This window comes from Sus scrofa, chromosome 8 (assembly GCF_000003025.6).
Source record: "Sus scrofa isolate TJ Tabasco breed Duroc chromosome 8, Sscrofa11.1, whole genome shotgun sequence".
Classification (NCBI taxonomy): Eukaryota; Metazoa; Chordata; class Mammalia; order Artiodactyla; family Suidae; genus Sus; species Sus scrofa.
Genome location: NC_010450.4, coordinates 28,524,594 through 28,543,507, shown reverse-complemented (window position 1 = coordinate 28,543,507; position 18,914 = coordinate 28,524,594). Strand labels below are relative to the sequence as shown.

The 18,914-nt window shown below is 36.8% G+C and overlaps 1 protein-coding gene across 1 annotated transcript in view; it reads right to left on the bottom strand.

Annotated features, from left to right (window-relative positions):
- LOC110261944 overlaps nucleotides 1,095-18,914 on the bottom strand; it is a 78,539-nt gene continuing 60,719 nt past the window's right edge. The window contains exons 2-4 of the mRNA XM_021100524.1: nucleotides 12,372-12,414; nucleotides 4,133-4,863; nucleotides 1,095-1,328 (exon numbers count right to left, since the gene is read on the bottom strand). Of these exons, the coding sequence (XP_020956183.1) occupies nucleotides 4,196-4,863; nucleotides 12,372-12,414 (711 nt within the window). The 3' untranslated portion in view covers nucleotides 1,095-1,328; nucleotides 4,133-4,195. The remainder of the gene's footprint in view (nucleotides 1,329-4,132; nucleotides 4,864-12,371; nucleotides 12,415-18,914) is intronic.

Sequence of the window (18,914 nt, the reverse complement as noted above, 5' to 3'; positions counted from 1 at the left end):
TGCACAGGTACAGATTATAATAAAGGAACATAAGTGGTATGATTTGACAGAGTTTCTTATACTATGAAGAATAGAGCTCTTCCTTCTATGGGCAAATAAATGTCTGATTGTAGAATCAAACATGACTGGGGAGCAGATCTGAAAACTGATCAGATATCACTCTTATTATTTTTAATGACTCATAAATTCACTGGAGATGGTTTGGGTTTGTAATATGGACAATTTATCAGCCTGCAGAAGACATGTCATTTTTCAGATTGACGTTTTCCTCTGTGGTTGTTTCTCTCACACAGCCCTAATACTGGTGTGGGTTTTGAAGAGCCATTTGGGAAATTTTATTTAGAATTGTTTACATTTTTTCTTGAAATATGGAACATTGTATTTTCTTAAATCCAATAGAAATGACATTGAACTGGCTTTTAGAAGAACCTCTGCTATTTGCTGTAGAAACGTGGACATATTTTCAACCTCTTCCTACATTAGATTCTTTATACTCAGAGAAGGGATAGTTGTGTATGTATGTATCACAACATGGAAAGAGAGTTAGGACACTGCTCTACTCATCTTTAGTTCCTTTTCACTCCTAGCATAGTTCCTGGTATATATTAAAACATGATGTATTTATTAGTAATAATAATTAAACGTCCTTTATTAAACATTTACTCTAAGCAATGTCTTGGACATGGTCCTTTCAAATAAATCATTATTGAATGATGGACTGAATACACTGTGAATAAGTAATTTATTTGCATTCAAATAGTTAATTCTTATTCTAAAAAAAGCAAAACAGCAGTGTACTAAGTAGGCAGTTTCATGATGCCCATTTTACAGATGAGCAAATTGAGGCTTACAGAAGTAAGGCCACTGTTCCAGGATAACACAGCTAAAATATTGTCTTATTGGCATTAGGTTTGGCATTAGATTTGTCTAATTTAGGTGAAAATAAGACCATGAGTTGGAGAGAAAGAATAAAAGCAAAAACAAACTTATATAAGAAATGGAAACCAGCAGCAATACTAGTGCAGCAGGCATAGAGCACATTCGGTACATTTTTTTTTCTCCCCAAACAGATTTCTCTTAAAATTTTCCTTGGCTGGCATTATAATGAATGACATATGAGTGTATGTAATATCCATTTCACAGCCCAAGTTAATGATAGCTGCCAAAATGATGTGTGGCAGAGCTTCACATCTTCAAACAATTATTGCAAATTAGAGCAAGCAAATTTAATTACCTTCCAAGCTGACACAATTTCAGAAGTATTGCTGCTTTGTTATCTTCCTGTTCTGAGTGATAGACAATCCACCAGGAGAAACTTGGACATGACTCTACAATAGGAATGAGGGAAACGAAACAGAGTGTAAGATACAGCAAATACATGCAGAAATAATCCTGGCTAAAAAAGAGTTTTACAAGGTAAATTCCCTGTGTTTATGTGTGTTGTGCTTACAAGTTTCACATGAGGCAATAAATCTTAAATCCAATAGTCAAGATAACCACTCTGGATATCTAATGCTAATGATACCTAGGTTCCTAGAGGAAAATTAATCTCAGAACTTTGTGATGACAGGAGCATTTGAGGAGAATGAGAGTACTCCCATCTAGCAGCAATAACAACACGGTAACTTCTGCCAAACTACTGTGGTTACTAAAAAAAACATTTGTTTCCTGAGTATCAGTTCATTTATCTTTCCTACTTCAAAGGACCATGAAGTGGATAAATATTTAAAAAATAATTAGATGCTTTAAAGATGTATTCAAATATTCCATTATGTAGCACCTGTGCTATGTTTTAAATTTGGTAAACTCACAAGGTGTGGTGAAGCATGGGCACTTCAGTCCTCAAGGTTTTGGAAAAATTTCCTAAAACCTCTTCTTTAAGTATAGACCTTATTCTTATCATGAGTGCAGATCTCAAGCCCTTCATCTTGGTAGAAACTCTCTTTCTTCCTCTTTAATTGTTTGCCTCTCTGACCTGCCTCCCCCATGTAATCTATCTGATGGCAGAGTTCATTTATTGTCTTTTTGTTTGCAGATGTATCCTAAGTGCCTAGAATAGTGCTTGGAGTACAGTAGGTCCTCGAAAAATACCTGTAGAATGCATAAATAAATCTCGATTTTTACTTTTACATCTCAAATGCTTGTGTTACATTATAAACTTCCTTCTTCATCACCTATTATTTCCCTCCCCAGATATTTCATTGCTCTCCCCTGAACATTTTCTCTTTTCTAGCACAGTATTGACTCAGCTACCTTGGGCTACTTTGTAGTTTGATGTTCTTAGCTGCAAAGAGCCTCTAGGGTTCTGCTAACTGTACAGTGATAGATGTTGCTGCTTCTTATCAAGGTATGTTCTGGTTTTCTTAATGTACCATCTGATTTTATGTTTGTTGATGGCACTTGATCCTCGCTTCTCACTGTGGGGCTCCATTCTGAGATTCTCTTTGTGCTAGGGATACCAGTTAAAGTACCGTTTCTGAATCTGAGCAATGCTATTTGAAAGTTGCCAGCAGTGTTTTGACTGTAGGGTTGAATTCATTGTTTTTGAAGAAACTATGATTAAAATAGATTATGATACTGGTATAAGAAGACAGAACAACAACACTCTAGAGCAGTGATACTCAAATGCTTTCACACCTCAGACCAATTTTGACAGTAAAATGAGTAGAAAATAAGGAGGGTGGAAGTATGGTAGAAAATGAGAAGATTAATTGCAGAAGTCATCAAAAAAGAAAGTAAAACTCCAGCCTTTGCGAACTCACGCTTACTTGGGTCAGACAATTATGTCTATCTTACAGGAATTTACTGTGCTTGCAAAGGACAGACCACCAAATCTCACTGAATTTTTTTTTTTTTTTTTTTTTTTTGCCATTTCTTGGGCTGCTCCTGCAGCTTATGGAGGTTCCCAGGCTAGGGGTCCAATCAGAGCTGTAGCTCCTGGCCTATGTCAGAGCCACCGAAACTCGGGATCCGAGCCGCGTCTGCAACCTACACCACAGCTCATGGCAACGCCGGATCCTTAACCCACTGAGCAAGGCCAGGGATCAAACCCGCAACCTCATGGTTCCTAGTCGGATTCGTTAACCACTGCACCACGATGGGAACGCCATCCCACTGAATTTTTAACATTACATCTTTAAAAAAAAAAAACAAGCCATAGTCTGAAGATCAAAATGACTTGAGAAGGACATATTTACCCAATTAAGAGGCAGATTTAACTGCCCTGATTTCCACCCCCTTCCCTTTTTTGCAAGCCTAAGGACTTTTAGGACAACAAAACTTATTTCCAGGGTTGCAGAAGAAAACGTATTTCCTTTGCTTGACTTAATTACCATACTTATTTAATGAGTTGATTCAATGCAATACTTTCTCAGATTGCTTTTAACTCTGTTCTTACAATGATTTTTTTTTTTTTTTTTTTTGTCATTTTAGGGCCGCACCCACACCGTAGTGAAGTTTCCAAGCTAGGGGTTAAATTGGACCTGCCTGCGCCACAGTCAGAGCAACAAGGGATCCGGGCAATGTGTGGGACCTACATCACATCTCAGGGGAACACCAGGTCCTTACCCACTGATCGAGGTCAGATATCAAACCAGCATCCTCATGGATACTAGTCGGATTCCTTTCCACTCCGCCACAATGGGAACTCCTAAAACGATCTTTAAAATAAACTTTCAAAATGAGAAACAAAATAAGGATTCAAGATGGTAAGGTAGGAAGATTCTGAACTCACCTCCTCCCGGGGAAGTGGGAAATCTGCAGGTGTATATGGAAAACTTCCTCCGGAAATACACTAAAAATCGGTAGAGTGACCCTCCCCCCTTCACCTCAGGCAAATGAAGGTGAAACCACATGCAGGAGGGTAGCAGAGGCTGAGACACAGGATATCCACGCCCCCCACCCCTCCCTGGCATTGAGACTTTACCGTGGAGGTGGGGGAAGGGGGGACTCAAAGCCGGGAGCTTCCCCTGAGGAGCAAAGCATTCATACCCCACATGGGGCACCCCAACTTTTAAGACTGGCTCCTGAGAGCCAAGCGTCCAAAAACATCCGGGCATAAAGACGGAAAGAGGTCCAGCCGGGGGCTGTGGTGAACCAGAGATGCCCTGAACAGGGCCCTCAGTGGACTCACCTGCCTCAGGGCCTCCTAAGAAGCGGCTCTTTGGAAAGCACCCAGACTTTCTGCAGAAGTGGCTCATTTGCTAATTTTAAAGTACTGGTTCGAGGAGGAAGTTCCACTGAGACGTCCATAGTCCTGCTCCCCTTGGCCATGCTGAAGCCTGAGAGTCCCATCTTTTTTTTTTTCCCCCTTTTCTTCCTTTTTGCCCGCCTCCCATTGCTGAAGCTGGTGGGTCCCACCGTTTTCCCCCCTTTTCTTGCTTTCGCCCCGCCCTGCCTCAGGCAGCGTGCCGCCATCTTTGACGCTCCCTCTGCCTCCCGGGGCACAGGTATCGCTCCCAAAGGAAGCTTTCCATGTGCCCATGTCCTGGTTTTTCTGTGTGCTGATCCGGTCTTTGAAGGTGCCACTGAGGGGATGCTCCTTATTCTCCTGGCTTGTACTTCTGGGCCCACCAGGATGGTAACAGTTGCAGGGACAGTCCCTGGCAGGCCACGACTCCAGGACACGGCACAGCGACTGCAACACCGTCTCAGCCGACTGCTTGCAGGGATTGCGGCCCAGCCAGAGGAGCAGACTTCCGGTCAGGCAGCGTCCAGAGGCTTCGGAGGGGTTCTCCACCTGGGGCTGCCAGCTTTGCCCTTTTCCTCCGCCTCCTGACAGCTCCCTGGTGTCCCCCAGCAAAGAGCATGTATGCTTAGCTGCAGCCCTGAGTTTTGCAACTGCTGCCCAGAGGACACCTTTCCCTCCAGATCACCCGCCTCTGGTGGCCAGCAGGGCTGACGCTTGCCCTCACAGGGAACTGTATATATTTGCATTTTTGAACAGCTGCTGCCGGAGGGCCTGGCTTCCAGTTCACCTGAATCTAGGGGCTGACTGAAATCTTTACTTCTCAGATAGCACTTGGCATAACTCCAACCACTGGGAGCTGTTAAAAATAAAATAGGCTGTTTGGAGCGTCACAAGATTTGGGAGACAACCCAGACCTGGGCAAAGTTGAATCAAGTTTTCCAGGTAGGCTCTGATTTCCATTAAAAAAAAGAAGAAGAAGAAAATGGTCCTTCTGTAAGTAAAATAGTATAAATTGAGCGATTCTTTGGCAGATCGTGTGTTTGTAGCAATAAACAAAGTTTTATTTTTCCTAAATACTGATTTTGACTGACTTCACCCTTAAAATCACTTTTTGTACTTTGGAGAGATATTTATCTTTTTATGTGAAGATTTGCTCGCAAGTGGTTGTGTGGCCACCTCTCCCCAGGAACGATGTGTTTTCCTAATGTTCATTTCGTGTCCTACTGCTGAAAAATTTAAGAAAAAACCATGCAGGCCTTGCATGGGCTTCCTGGACTGCAGTGCTGGTGTTCCGCCGATGGTCTTGTATTAGCCATCTTTTGGTCACTGCACAGTTGTGATGCACTGGTTTAGGCCAGGAAGGTTAGTTCATACTTGTATGCAGATAAAGGCTTCCTCTGAAGAAAGTTTATATTTCCATCTGCCTGTTACTAGGTTGAAAAGTGAGGTGAACTGGAAGATGAGAACTTTTATCCTTTTTCAGAGCCCAAAACATAGTTATGGGAGCAGGATATTAAAGTATAGACATAGCTTATAGGTCCTTTTTTGTAGCATTGAGTTGGGCCATCCTGGAAGGGCCATAAAAGTAGCTATTTCCTTTAGTACAGGTGAGGTAGCTACTGTATCAAACTTTTATTATCCCCAGAGCTGCCATAAAGGGACACCTGGAGGACCATTACCCAGAGGGCAAAAGTCATCTTATGTATGGCATTTGCTTTCTTCAAAGCATCTCTGCTAGTGATAGCAGTCAGGGTCAAAGCAAAAATTCAACCTGCAAGTTCTAGGACTGCAGCCAAGATTGGTGAGCCTTTGTAGTAAATGTGGTCTCATTTGCTTTCTGTCTTTGTTTCTCTGTCTCTCTCACATATTTTCTCTTTTTTTCTTTCTCACTGTTCCCTTTTGCCTTTGCCTCCTCTTTTTTTCTTCCCTTCCCTTCATGCCTCTATTCCTTCCCCTCAGTGTCCATTTAGATCTCTAAGATGACAAAATTAGATGTGTAAGAAATTTATTAGGAAAAACATCTGTTAAAAATAAAGTGGAAAAGGAGCAGAATTAGGCAGGAAAACCTTCAGACTTAGCTGCAGCAGGAGAAAGGGAAAGAAGGGGAAGGGAGTGGGAGGAACCTGAGATTGTAGTAAGACTCTGGTTCAGTTATTGGCCAGGAACAGTGGGGAGAGCTTGGCGTCTCTGTGACCACTGCAAGCAGATCCAAAGGTATAGCAGTGGGAGCCTGTCAGCCAACCATCTTCTTCACAGTAGGTTCTCTTGAAAGGACATCTGAGAAGCATAATTTTAGGACCACCACATTGTCTTTCTTTCCTCCTTTCTCCCTTCCTTCTTCCTTCCTTCTGACCAAGAAGGCCTCACAGTTCCCTTCATCTTGACTAAAATTTAGACAGGTTTCTTCCTGACTATTGGCCCATGACCTTCTATTTCTTAGTGCCATTACTTTAGAAAGCTTGTAATTATAAATTAATTCTCTGCCCCTTTATTTTTATTTTTTAAAATAAATTTTGTGTTTTATTTAAACTGTATAGGTTTTTATTTATTTACTTTTATTTGATTTTTAATTTTTTGGCCGCTCCCACAGCATGTGGAAGTTCCTGGGCTAGGGATTGAACCTGAGCCACAGCAGTGATGACACTGGATCCTTAACTGCTTGGACATGGGGGAACTCCTCTCTGCTCCTTTAGATGTAATTTTTTCTAAGGTCTCTTTCCAGTTCTATAATCCAGGAGTGTCTTTTTCAAGAACTTAGAACCATTCCCTTGAAATGTGTTCATCAGGGATGGCCATGTCCTTATTTCCCCATTTGTGAGAGGATGGGAACCTAACTTCAGTGGGCATCTTGCTCCAAGTTGTAAAATGACCTCCTGTCATAAAAATGAGACAGCTTTTTCCCTTTGGTAATGCCAATTAGCAAATACAGATGGCCTCTGATATCCCCCATCCCAGCTCTTAAACCTGTGTAGCCCTTTGTTTTGTTTCACTGGGGTTGAGGTCACTCTCAGCTCTGGACTTTCTTCCCTATCACGATAGCTCTTGAATTAAAGGTCTTCCTTGCCTATTTAACTTTGTCTAGTACAATTTTTGCTTTGGTAGTTTTTTCCTTCCTTCCTTCCATTTAGTATTTATTTAGTGCCGATGATATGACAGGAGTTAGGTTAGTATCAGATACATTGGTGAAAAAGGTTGTTGGGGTCATGTACCTTAGAGTAGACAGAAAATAAATGAGTAAACAAATAAATGCAATTTTTAATTGCAAATTTCCTTTATAGAAGGAAAACAGGTTGATGGTATGAAAAATGAGATGTAGGCCTATTTTACATAAGTTATTCAGGGACCTCAGAGATATGGTTCTTCTTTAGGCTAGAACCATAATTTTGGGGCTAGTAGTTTGGCTCCATGTATAATATTAAGCATCATCTGCCATCATAATGCTATCTTTCCAAATCTTATCTTTCTCAGCTATAAAATGAGGATAATAACAATACTTCTTTCATGGAATTATTTGAAGAATTAAATGAGATAGTGCATCTAAGCATTTAGTGTTTTTATGGCTTTGGTACAATAGCTGTTTGATAATTTTTTTCTGTCTTTTGTTTTTTAAGGGCTGCACCTGCAGCATGTGGAGGTTTCTAGGCTAGGGGTTGAATTGGAGCTACAGCCTACACCACAGCCACAGCAACTAGGGATCTGAGCTGTGTCTGCTACCTACACCCAGCTCATGGCAACACCAGATCCTTAACCTACTGAGCAAGGCCAGGGGTTGAACCTGCCTCCTCATAGATACTAGCTGGGTTCTTTAATGCTGAGCCATGATGGGAACTCCTGATAATATTGATGATGAAACAATTTGCAAAGATAGTATTTAAGAAGGATTATGTATAGTTTTTAAATTTATTTAGTACCAGAACAGTTAAATAATGAACTCCTTTTAAATATCTCCTGAACTGCAGTCAGAGTAGATCTGGTCTATAATTTTCATCTGGGCACTTACTTATATGGTTCCCAGAATTATGCTTCAACAGTTTAACATTTAATGCCTGGTTTCTCTCATGAAATTAGTTTCTTTGAAGGCACTGATGAAGGATCACATGCTTTCTATATTCCTGGAGCACTTAGTATAGTATTAGACACAGAGAATGTACATAATAAAAGCTTATTGAATTGAAATTTACACAATGGGTGAAAAAATATTTAATGGTGTGAGTTACTAAATCTAAGTTATTTCTGCATTTGCAAACTTTTTTTTTTCTTTTGAAAGAAAGCAATCTGCTCTTAGAATTGTTGGCTAAAATTAATTCCAAGTAAAAGAAGTGTTTTTTCTTTTTCATAATAAAGGATTGACATTAAGAGTTTAAAACACAAAGAGCTTGAGAATCAACTAAGGATATTTTTTTCTATTTCCAAAATCCATATTAAAAAATGTTTCATACTGGTGAGGAGTTATGTGGAAGAGAGAATAGAGATAATCGTTCCATTGGGTAATACCACATTGCTTTGTGAAATGTGGCTCTAATTCTTCTTGATTCTGGAATGTGAGATCTATACTCTTTGTTGTCTTATTTCTAAAGACAGACCTTCTTTTAGGTAAGCCCTCCCACACAACATTCTTGCCTTTTGGTTTATGGCCAGAAGTTGGTGTCTTCAGAGCAGCATTCATCTCCTAAGTGCAATGTAGATAGAAATTCAGCATGGATTGTGGAATAAGACAGACTTGGTTTAGAGTCCCAGTATTTTGTCCTTGAACAAATTACCTGCCTTCTATCCTCACGTGTAAAATGGGAATAGTAGTGATTTTATCCTCACAGGGTTGTTGTGAGGGTGAGTAGGTTACATGTGTAAAGTGGTAGTTTACTCATGAAAAACTAAACAGTCTGCACTTCCACTATATTTCCTGTTGTGGATGGCACTGTTTGGGGTTAATTTACTTCCTATTGTGCCTTTCCATAAAACATTTTATTACATAGTTTCTCCTCAAATATAAACTTGGTCCTAGATATTTGCTTATTTTGAATCTAGGATCAGAATGGTAATAAAATGACTAGATTGTCTGTCTGCTATCTTTTATAATTAAAAAGAACACTGGTTTAGTTAATATTTTTCTTCTATTTATTTTAAGACATTGTTGTGCCCCTCCCCAGGGCATTGAGCCTTAAGACTTTTAATTAGCCTCCCTTCAGTGATGTGTCCTGATAAATAATACCGTCTTTTTACTGGAAATCATTTAACTCTTATAGCTCCTTCATTGGGAGAGTGAGAAGCAGGTACATTTTCTTGTCAGCATCTGTCATCATCAATTTTCCATTATAATTTTATTGCCTTCTTTTTAGGTACCAAGTCCTCTTAAGTCACCTGGTCCTGTTATTTCCTGATTGTTTCCCATGCAGGGATTTTTCCATATCTCTTCTAAAAATATTAGTCCCACAAATGCTCTGAGGAAAGAGAAGAATGTGGTTAAATGTGTGGGAAATGTTATTTCTATATTGTCCTTGTGGTAATTTATTTTAACAGCACGTTTGATGTATATGTGTGTGAACTGATTTTTATCCAACCTCTAGAGGTGATTAGTCAGTATGGACCCTCTCTCCTCAGGAACCCACACATGAGTAGTGGTTTGCCAAGAAGCATAAGATATAGAGGGAATAATTTTTCATTCATGAATAAAAATCTTCTAAGCTTAACTAGCCCTTTTTAGCAGAGCTCAAAATTAAAAGCTGTAGTTTTATGCCCTCCTACTTTATGAAGCTCTCTGTTGACAGATCTGGTTTGATGGTTGCTGAAACTTCTTGCTGGTTTAGTTTGCAAATAAATGTCTATGATTGGAAGACTTTTATAAAAAATTTCCACATTTTGTAATGTTCTTTTTGTTATTAAGACAGTAAGGAAGAAAAGTGTATCTCCTACTTACCTCTGTTTACTGAATTTTATCAAAAGAACCATGAAAGTTTTTAATTAACAATAGCTATAAAATATATTCCTCCTTTGGGAATTCATAAAGTACATGAAATCTCTCAGTAAGAAAGAGTTGTTCAATTTGTTTCTTGGTTAAACTTTTTGTTTTCAAGCTTATTTGATCACAGTTTCCCCTCCCCCCTTGGTAAATGTCTATTTACATGATATTTTACATACTATTTATGTACCAATGATCAGAATTTGGTAAATGTTATTTTGAACCTTTCCTCTCTTACCTTTTTTTTTCATCACATTGCACTTGTATTATGGTCTTTTCCTCTCTTTCAGAGAGCATTTGCTCTAAGGGAATCTGATCGCCATATCTTGGGGAAACCCAAAAATCCCTGTATAGAGTTTCATGTGGCAAGAAGCAGAGACTTCCTGCTAACAGCCATGTGGGTCCTCCAACTAGGAAGTGGGTCTCCCAGCTCTAGCCAAGCCTTCACTCCTGTAGGCCCAGCTGACATCTTGACCACAACTTCATCAGGGACCCTAAGTCAGAATTAGCCAGCAAAGCCTCTTTCAAATCCCTGACTCACAGAGATAATAAATGTTACTTAAGTCACTAATCTTGAAGTAGCTTCTCATACAACAATAGATAACTAATACAGATTTTAATGGTTTTAATAACACACCAGATTAAAAAATTATATCTAAAGCTTCTAATGATGAAAAGTGACTCTATTTTTGCTCATGGGAATATTTGCTTTTTAGCTGTGGTATACTTTATTCAAATGCGCATTGGAAAGAGAATTTTCAGATTGGAGAATCAGTGAGTCCTCAAAGCTTGTCATAAAGTTAACTGGCTGCTCTGTCCTCACCTAAAGCTCCCCTGCTAATTCTTCTAAATTCCCACTCTGTGGCCATCTCCCCCCAACTCAACTCTGTGTCATTGCTCTGGTTTTATTTGCCCCCAATTCCTTATGGAAATATTATCAAATAATACTGCAAGTATTTTTTTATATCTTTGAATAAATCAAATGGAAAAATAAGGTGTATGTTGTATGTACATAAATTTTTATTGCCTAAATTGAGTGCAATATTATGAATCTGGTTTGGTAGAATCAAAGATAGGAGTTGGGGGGCAGTTGGAGGAAGAGATGGTAATGATAAAACTCTTTCATAATCTCTATCACCCCCATCAAGCCACCTCAATAAACATAACCATCCTTGTAAAAACCATATGTGCCTCTTATATAAAGCCTTAAAACAAAGCTGCTAGCCCCTATTCCCAAAGGGATTACAGACACTAAACTTCTTAGATGTATAATTTCCAGAGATGCTACTGCTAACTATGATCAGACTTACTATTTAATGGCATTCCTAAAATCAGCATGAGTGTTGGAATACTAATTAATAAGTTAATAGGATGCTCAGCCTCTGATAGTTATTAATATTTTGAGCAATTTCATTGCTGGGTCAATGATAAATTTAATTCTCTTTGATAAATTAAATTGACTGATGTAGGAATCGTTCCCCAAGTTTGGCAGTAAAAGATGATTTAAAATAATTAATGTACAATGATAACTTATTTCCAAAGAACTTTAATGATCTGAAGCTCTTTAAAAGTTTTGCTGTTGAATTATGAATTAATTGGTATCTAACCTTGAGTTATACAGAACCAAGTAAAAGATGTTAATTATGTAGCCTTGACATTATTTGCAGCACTAAGTCATCATCGCTGAATATTTCTTTAATTGTGATGTAGAATCCAGAATATTGGGTCAACTAAGTAAATGCTAAATTTAAAGCATAGCTATAGTTTCTATTGGCTGTTCACCAGAATTTTCTCTAATGTACCTAAATAATTTGCACAGGACTTAAAATCTTTTTTTACTTTGATGTTAATTACTACCTGCTGGATCTTCTCATTAATCAATTTTCAAGCAATTAATTTGATCACAAATGGAAAGTATTGATTGAATTAAAGGCCATATCCAGAATTAAACCGTGGCAGTTAATTTCCCAGTTTCTATGTTAATAAGTTGAAATATATTGTTTGGCAGACATTGGTTAGAGTCTGTGTCAGTTATGCAAATTAATGCAGGCCTATTGGTCTCCCTGTTGGAAAAAGTAAGGCTGGGCTTTAAAAGGAAGACAATAGGAGACAAGATCAGAGCCAGCTACACATTGGAGGGGCTGTACTTTCTCATTCCTGAAGATATATCACAACTACAGACTGTCTAAACCCTTTCCAGATCACCAGAAATTCAGTTTAGTATACCTTTTGACTGCCCTGAATTCAACCAAGCGTAGCGATATTTCTGCTATAATAACAAGGTGCATAATATTAAGCATGAGAGGATTTTTATGCCTTGGGAAATTTTTGTAATAATTAATATACTTTCATATATGAAATATTTGAAACAGATGATAAAATACGGAGAATATAACATATATTAATGTGTCTCCCATTCAGACTTGATAGATGTAAACATTTTCCTGTTTTTACTTCCAATCTCTTTACTTTAAAACTAACAAAAATAAAACCTTACATATACAATTAAAAACCACCTCCCTTCTTTCACATTTCTTTTCTGTATTTTCCTAGAGATTCAGTACCTTGAAGTTGGTGCACATTATCTCTATGAAATATTTCTTGTCTTTCCTAATTAATATGTACAACTGTTAGATGCTTCACATGTTTGACTTTATTTCTAAATTGTGCATTAGCTTTTTATATATATTTAAAAGTCTGTTAGAGGACATAGGATTAAATGTGTGTACATATATATATATATATGTACACATAAAATTAAATATATATGTATATGTGTATATGTTTACATGTGTATGTATGTGCGTGTTTGTATACATATACCTCTCTGTCATCTGACAGACTTTTTACGTTTACCAATCCAATAGGCATTGCATTGTTTTAATTAGTATTTTCAATAATGAATTTGAGCATTTTTTCAGTGTTTATTGAACATTAATTTTTGTTCATCTGTGTACTGATGGTTCATATCTCTTTGCCCATTTTTTTCAATAGTATTGTTTTCCTTATGTAGGAGTGCTTTACATATTCTGAATGCTAATTTTTTGTTTATTCTATACAAGGAAAATCCATATTCAAGTCTGTATCTTAACTTTGGATGTTAAGAAAGAAAGGCCTTTCTTACAATGTTGAGTCTTCCTATTCATGTATACAGTTTATCTTTTCATTTATTTAGGCATTCTTTTTTGTTTTTTTTTTTGTTTGTTTGTTTTTGTCTTTTATTCTTGTCTTTTTTTTTTTTTGCTATTTCTTTCGGCCACTCCTGCAGCATATGGAGGTTCCCAGGCTAGGGGTTGAATCGGAGCTGTAGCCCCCGGCCTATGCCAGAGCCACAGCAACGCAGGATCCGAGCTGCGTCTGCAGCCTAAACCACAGCTCAGGGCAACGCCGGATCCTTAACCCACTGAGCAAGGGCAGGGACCAAACCGGCAACCTCATGGTTCCTAGTCGGATTGGTTAACCACTGTGCCACGACAGGAACTCCTAGGCATTCTTTTTTGTACTGGAATGCTTTCATTTCATTCTTTATGTCTTTTGCTGGCTTTATACTTTGATCTTTGTAGTTTTGTTGCTATCATTAATGATATATTTTATAATTACATTTTATAATTAGCTATTATTGGTGTGTAGAAATACTATTAACTTTTACATATTAATCTTGATTCAGCAATCTTGTTGAACTTTCTTGTTCTAAGAATCTGTGTTTAGAGATTCTTTGGTTTTCTACACAAGGAATCCTCACATCTGCAAATAACAACAATTTTGTTTCTTGCTTACATATAAGGTATTAAAAGGATAAAGGTATTAAACATACTTCATTAATAGGAGCAGAGTTTGGGAACTTGAGAAGATGGTACCTGCTGAAATTTCAATGCTAGAAGCCACCAAATGGAGGTTTTCCACTGACTTCCATCTACTCTCCTATAATAGCCTCTTCCATATCATGGTATAAGTTAGGCATTTTTTACTTCAAATATTGTTTTACAGAACTTAATAATTTTAGGTAAAATACATTAGGTCAATCATGAGTCTAGGTGCCAGTATGTCAGAGATCCACCTTGCTACCCAGTGATACTCCATTCAGTCTGTGTAGGCTAGGGGCACACACACTGAATGTGATCACTGGGAGGTGAAAGGTGGCTTTTGAGTGTCCCTCTGTAGAAATCCCAGGGTCTCCTCCAGGCCAGACTCAGATACACTTCCTTTGTGTTCTGAAACAAAGTAGGAACTAAGTAATTTTTTTGTCGAGTTGCCCAAGTGTCTTCCTTTGTTTGTCTATCAAGGCTTGAAATGTCACTGTTAGAAACACATTCCAGTGGGATTTCAGGTTTGTCCACTTTTAACAATCTTTCCAGAAAAAGTAAACATCCATAGTTTATACTTCATTCTTTACATTTACTGTGCCTACAAAGTTTACTTCATACCTGCTTCCCGCTCCATTCCAGCAATGGTGGAATATTTGACAAGTTGTGTCTAAATTTCTTCATCTATTCAATTGGCATAATCAAAGGACCTTATAGTGAATTGTAGAAATTCAGCTAAAGCTCATATAACTTTAGGACAATGCCTGGTCTATAATAAGTAATAAATGTTACTGTTATTAATAAGTCATCATTATCAGTTACCTCAAATGCTTAGAACAAAAACAACTACTGATTTCATATTTGCCTTTTCATTTTATATTTAGGACAATATATTGTCAAGGCAAGTAATTGTCTTATAAAAATAAAAGTTAAATAATGCTTTGTACAAATAAAAATAATTTATAATCCAAGAAAAATACACATATGGTATCAACTACTTTTTAAAGGTTATATTTAAAATATTTATGTGAAATAATGTTCCTCATTAGCTTGAATCAGAACAGTTCTGAAAAAGAACAACTAGAAAAGCTGAATACATTTTTTAAAAATGTTTGAGGGAATTGGAGTGGTGCCAAGACAAGCCAGTACTAAAGAAGCTAAGATTTTGGAGAGAAAGGAATAGCATTGAGGGGAGTCTGACATTTTGCACCAGTTTGCTTTGTAAGGAATTTTGCCTCATTTTAAGTCTCAAGTCTTGGAGAATAAGGCAATGAGCAGAAAGGGGCAGTTAAAGGTCTGAGAATCTGAGCAAAGTCTTCGGCATTCTTAAGGTCCTAAAAAAACAAAATATGTGGTCTTTCTGGATTAAAAAGGCAGCCAGGACTTAGAGCAGGAGAAAATTTCAGAGATTTCTGCAAGGAGGAGAGGAGGAACATAGCCCCACGTTTGCACTGTTTTCCCACGGAGGCATTTTCTGATTCTTAAGTAGAGCAGGGCAAAAGTCAAGAACTCAAGTAGAGAGCAGAAGCTAAGCAGCTGAGAAGATAAGATTTTAGATGTCTCACAAGAGTTGGAGAGATGAACTTTGTGGTTTAGTATCAGCTAAGAGAAGCAGATACTTACAAATATCCTAGCTTTCAACTGAGAAATTTAATAGCTAAATTTCATGATTAAGTACAGACTAAAAATAAGTAATGAGGTCATACAGTACAGCACAGGGAACAATATCCAGTCTTTTAGGATAGAATATAATGGCAGATAGTACGTGAAAAAGAATGTATAAAAAAGACTTTATAGAGATTAAAACCAAATTTTGAAATTATTTTAATTTGGGGTTGAAATGATCTTCGTCTACCTTTAATGCTCTACCGAAGTTCACAGTAAATCATCATTTTCATCTTTAGTAGAAAATAATGTCGTCCAAAGCCTCAAAAATTGTATGTAACGTCCAGAAGACAAAACTTACTGGACGTCCCAGGAGACAGGATTGAGAGAATAAAACAGACACTAGGAATAGACTTATAGATATATCTTTATATACACACACACACACACACATATACACACACACACACATATACACACACACACACAATTTCATATAAGGACTAACATATATAAGAAAATAAAAGCCTAGATGAAAAATTTCAAGATAGATTAAAAAAGATCTATGAAAATATCAAATGAAAGTTCTAGAACTTTAAAATATAAGCAATTAATACTTCACTAGAAGTTTTACAGTAGATCAAAAGAACTAAAGAGGGAACTAGTGACCAACAAAATAAGTCAGAAGAAAATAAGAGATTGAAGCACAGAGTAAAAAAGAAAGAAAAATCTTACTAGTTAAACATGAAACAAATGGGATATGGTGAAAATGTCTTAGATATGTATAACTGGAGTCCAAGGAAGAGTGATAGAGAAAAACTGAAACAGAGGCCATATTTTAGAAGATGATGGACAAAAATTTATTTTAATTAAGAAAAATTTGAGGAGGAGGAATGAATTAGAAGTATAAGGTTAACAGATACATACCACTATGTATAAAATAGATAAACAATAAGGATTTATTATATAGCACAGAGAACTGTATTCAGTATCTTGTAATAACCTATAATGGAAAAGAATCTGAAAAATATATATTTAACTGAATCATTTTGATGTATAATTGAAACTGACACAATATTGTAAGTCAACTCTACCTCAATAATAAGTAAGAAATATCTCAGTTCCCAGAAGCAAGGTGTATTGTAAATTGCATGCAGGGTAAATATAAAGAAAGCCATACCTGGACATGCCATAATAAACATTTTTAGATAATTCAGTATATATTTGTTTTTGACACTTAGCATCTATATTTCAAAAAATATATTATAAAAGGTCTTCTATCCCCAGACTGGATATATTTAACTTATACTTTATTTAAAATAGAAATGGTTGAATTTGTAAGCAACCTTAGTAGTTATACTGTTAAATCTGTTTATTATGTCAATAATGGCACTGAGGTACAGAAAACTTGTGTGACTTATCTAAAAACATGTCACCATGAAAAGCAGTATTTTAAAAAATAATACATTTTTAAAACGTTTAAAATAATGCAATATATTAAGAACATTTAAAATTTTAATTGAGACTCTAATGGTCTTAGAAACCATTATTTGTTTTCCAAAATATTCATTCCATTCTTTATACTAATAGCAGGATTCTGATTTCAGGCTGTATGCATGTAACTGTGGGGAGACAATTTTCCATGAATATTTTTACATTTCTGCATGGTTGGAGACTTCTGAGCAGTCACTGACAAGCCTTATTAAAGGATGATTGAACGGCAGCATGTCTTAAGAGTTAGCAGTAGTTTATTTCTTAAGAGAGATTTAGAGATATATCTCCCTAAAGACAATCACTTACACTTTAGGTTAAGAAACCTAAGGACCCCAGCTATCTCTCTCTTCTCCAGAGAATATTTGTTTACATTCCAGAGAAAAAGTCCTTTGCTTTGTGGAGGAGAATATGGGTAATTTTGCCAGAATTCTCTCCATAAACTGAGACTAATAATTGTGATTCCTATGAGTCAAAATTTTAACTCAAGAGTCTCATAATTTTGACTCCTATGATGTAAATGCATTGCATATACAGGTAGTATATTAGTTCTTAGTCCTATTGTTTTGTGAGAACTTGGGGTTTAGGGAACTGACTTAGTCTGTGAGTAATTGCCTGAAACTGTGATCTAGAAACATTGACGCTTCTGTCTGTACCTATATATAAAACTTTGACAGGATAACTTATTTGCTTGTAAGTAGGGTAAACTCTACATATTTTTAACTTAGGTACCAATGTCTATCTAAAATACTGTACTTCCTGGCCTTCCTTGTGGTTAAAGGTAGTGGTGACCAAATTCTCAGCAATGTTGTGAAAGCAGAAATTGGTTTCTGAAATTTTCAAAACCTTCTCCCTGATTTTAATAAGCTATGATTATAATGGCTGGGAACACAGCATTATTCTTTCACCATAAAGTGATTTTGAGAATGGGATAATGAAGATTTTGCTATAACAATGATAAAAGAGTTATTCTTAACCAAGAAGACATGCCATGAAAGAGAAGAGAGATCCTTTCTTTCAGTTACTCAGCTAACAACTATATTGCTAAAATTGTGTTGAGATCTAGGGATACAAAAATAAACAAAACCTACTTCCTACCTTCTGAAAGCTCAAATGGGGGAGGAAAGACAAAAGCTAATGATTGAAATAATTTGTAGGAAGAGCTATAGTGAAGCCTATATTGTATAATTAATCTTTATAATTATGTACACTTTCAACTCTTTTGTCCCTCTCTTGCTTTCTAATACATGCTTGGCTAAACCAATCTTGGTAAAACCCAACTCCTGTATTATTCATGCTTTGTCCCCCTGAAGTTGAAGGGGGCTGAAAACACACATATAAGACTTTTCCCTGAAACTTGTAGCCCATTCAGTTTCTATTGTCTTAGATAAGATTTTATTCCTTTTCTCTCTTTTAATATCTAACATATGCTCTACAAACAACCTCCTCCACTACTTTCATGGTCAACTGATGGATGAACCTCCTTCTCATTTCATTGAGAAAAAAAAAAAAACAATTAGAAACGAACTTCTGCAAGTTCCCATGCACACGTCTGCCCCTTTATCTCTACCTTCTCTTTCATTTCTATGGATCAATTTTACTATTTCATACCTAGGGCTAAACCCTCCACTTATGTACTATTTCCTACCCCCTCTTCATATTTAAAAGACATTGTTCCACAAATTTTCTCACCTCCTTTGAATCAATTCTTTTTTCTTTTCATTAGTGGGTATTCCCATAAGTAAATAAACTCCAGAGCATGTTATTTAAGAAATAAGCCAAAGCCTTAAGATATTTCCAGATCAATAAGTGTGAGGAAAACTTAGAATGATATAGGATGATCAATAAATGGAGACAAAAGGCTAGCATA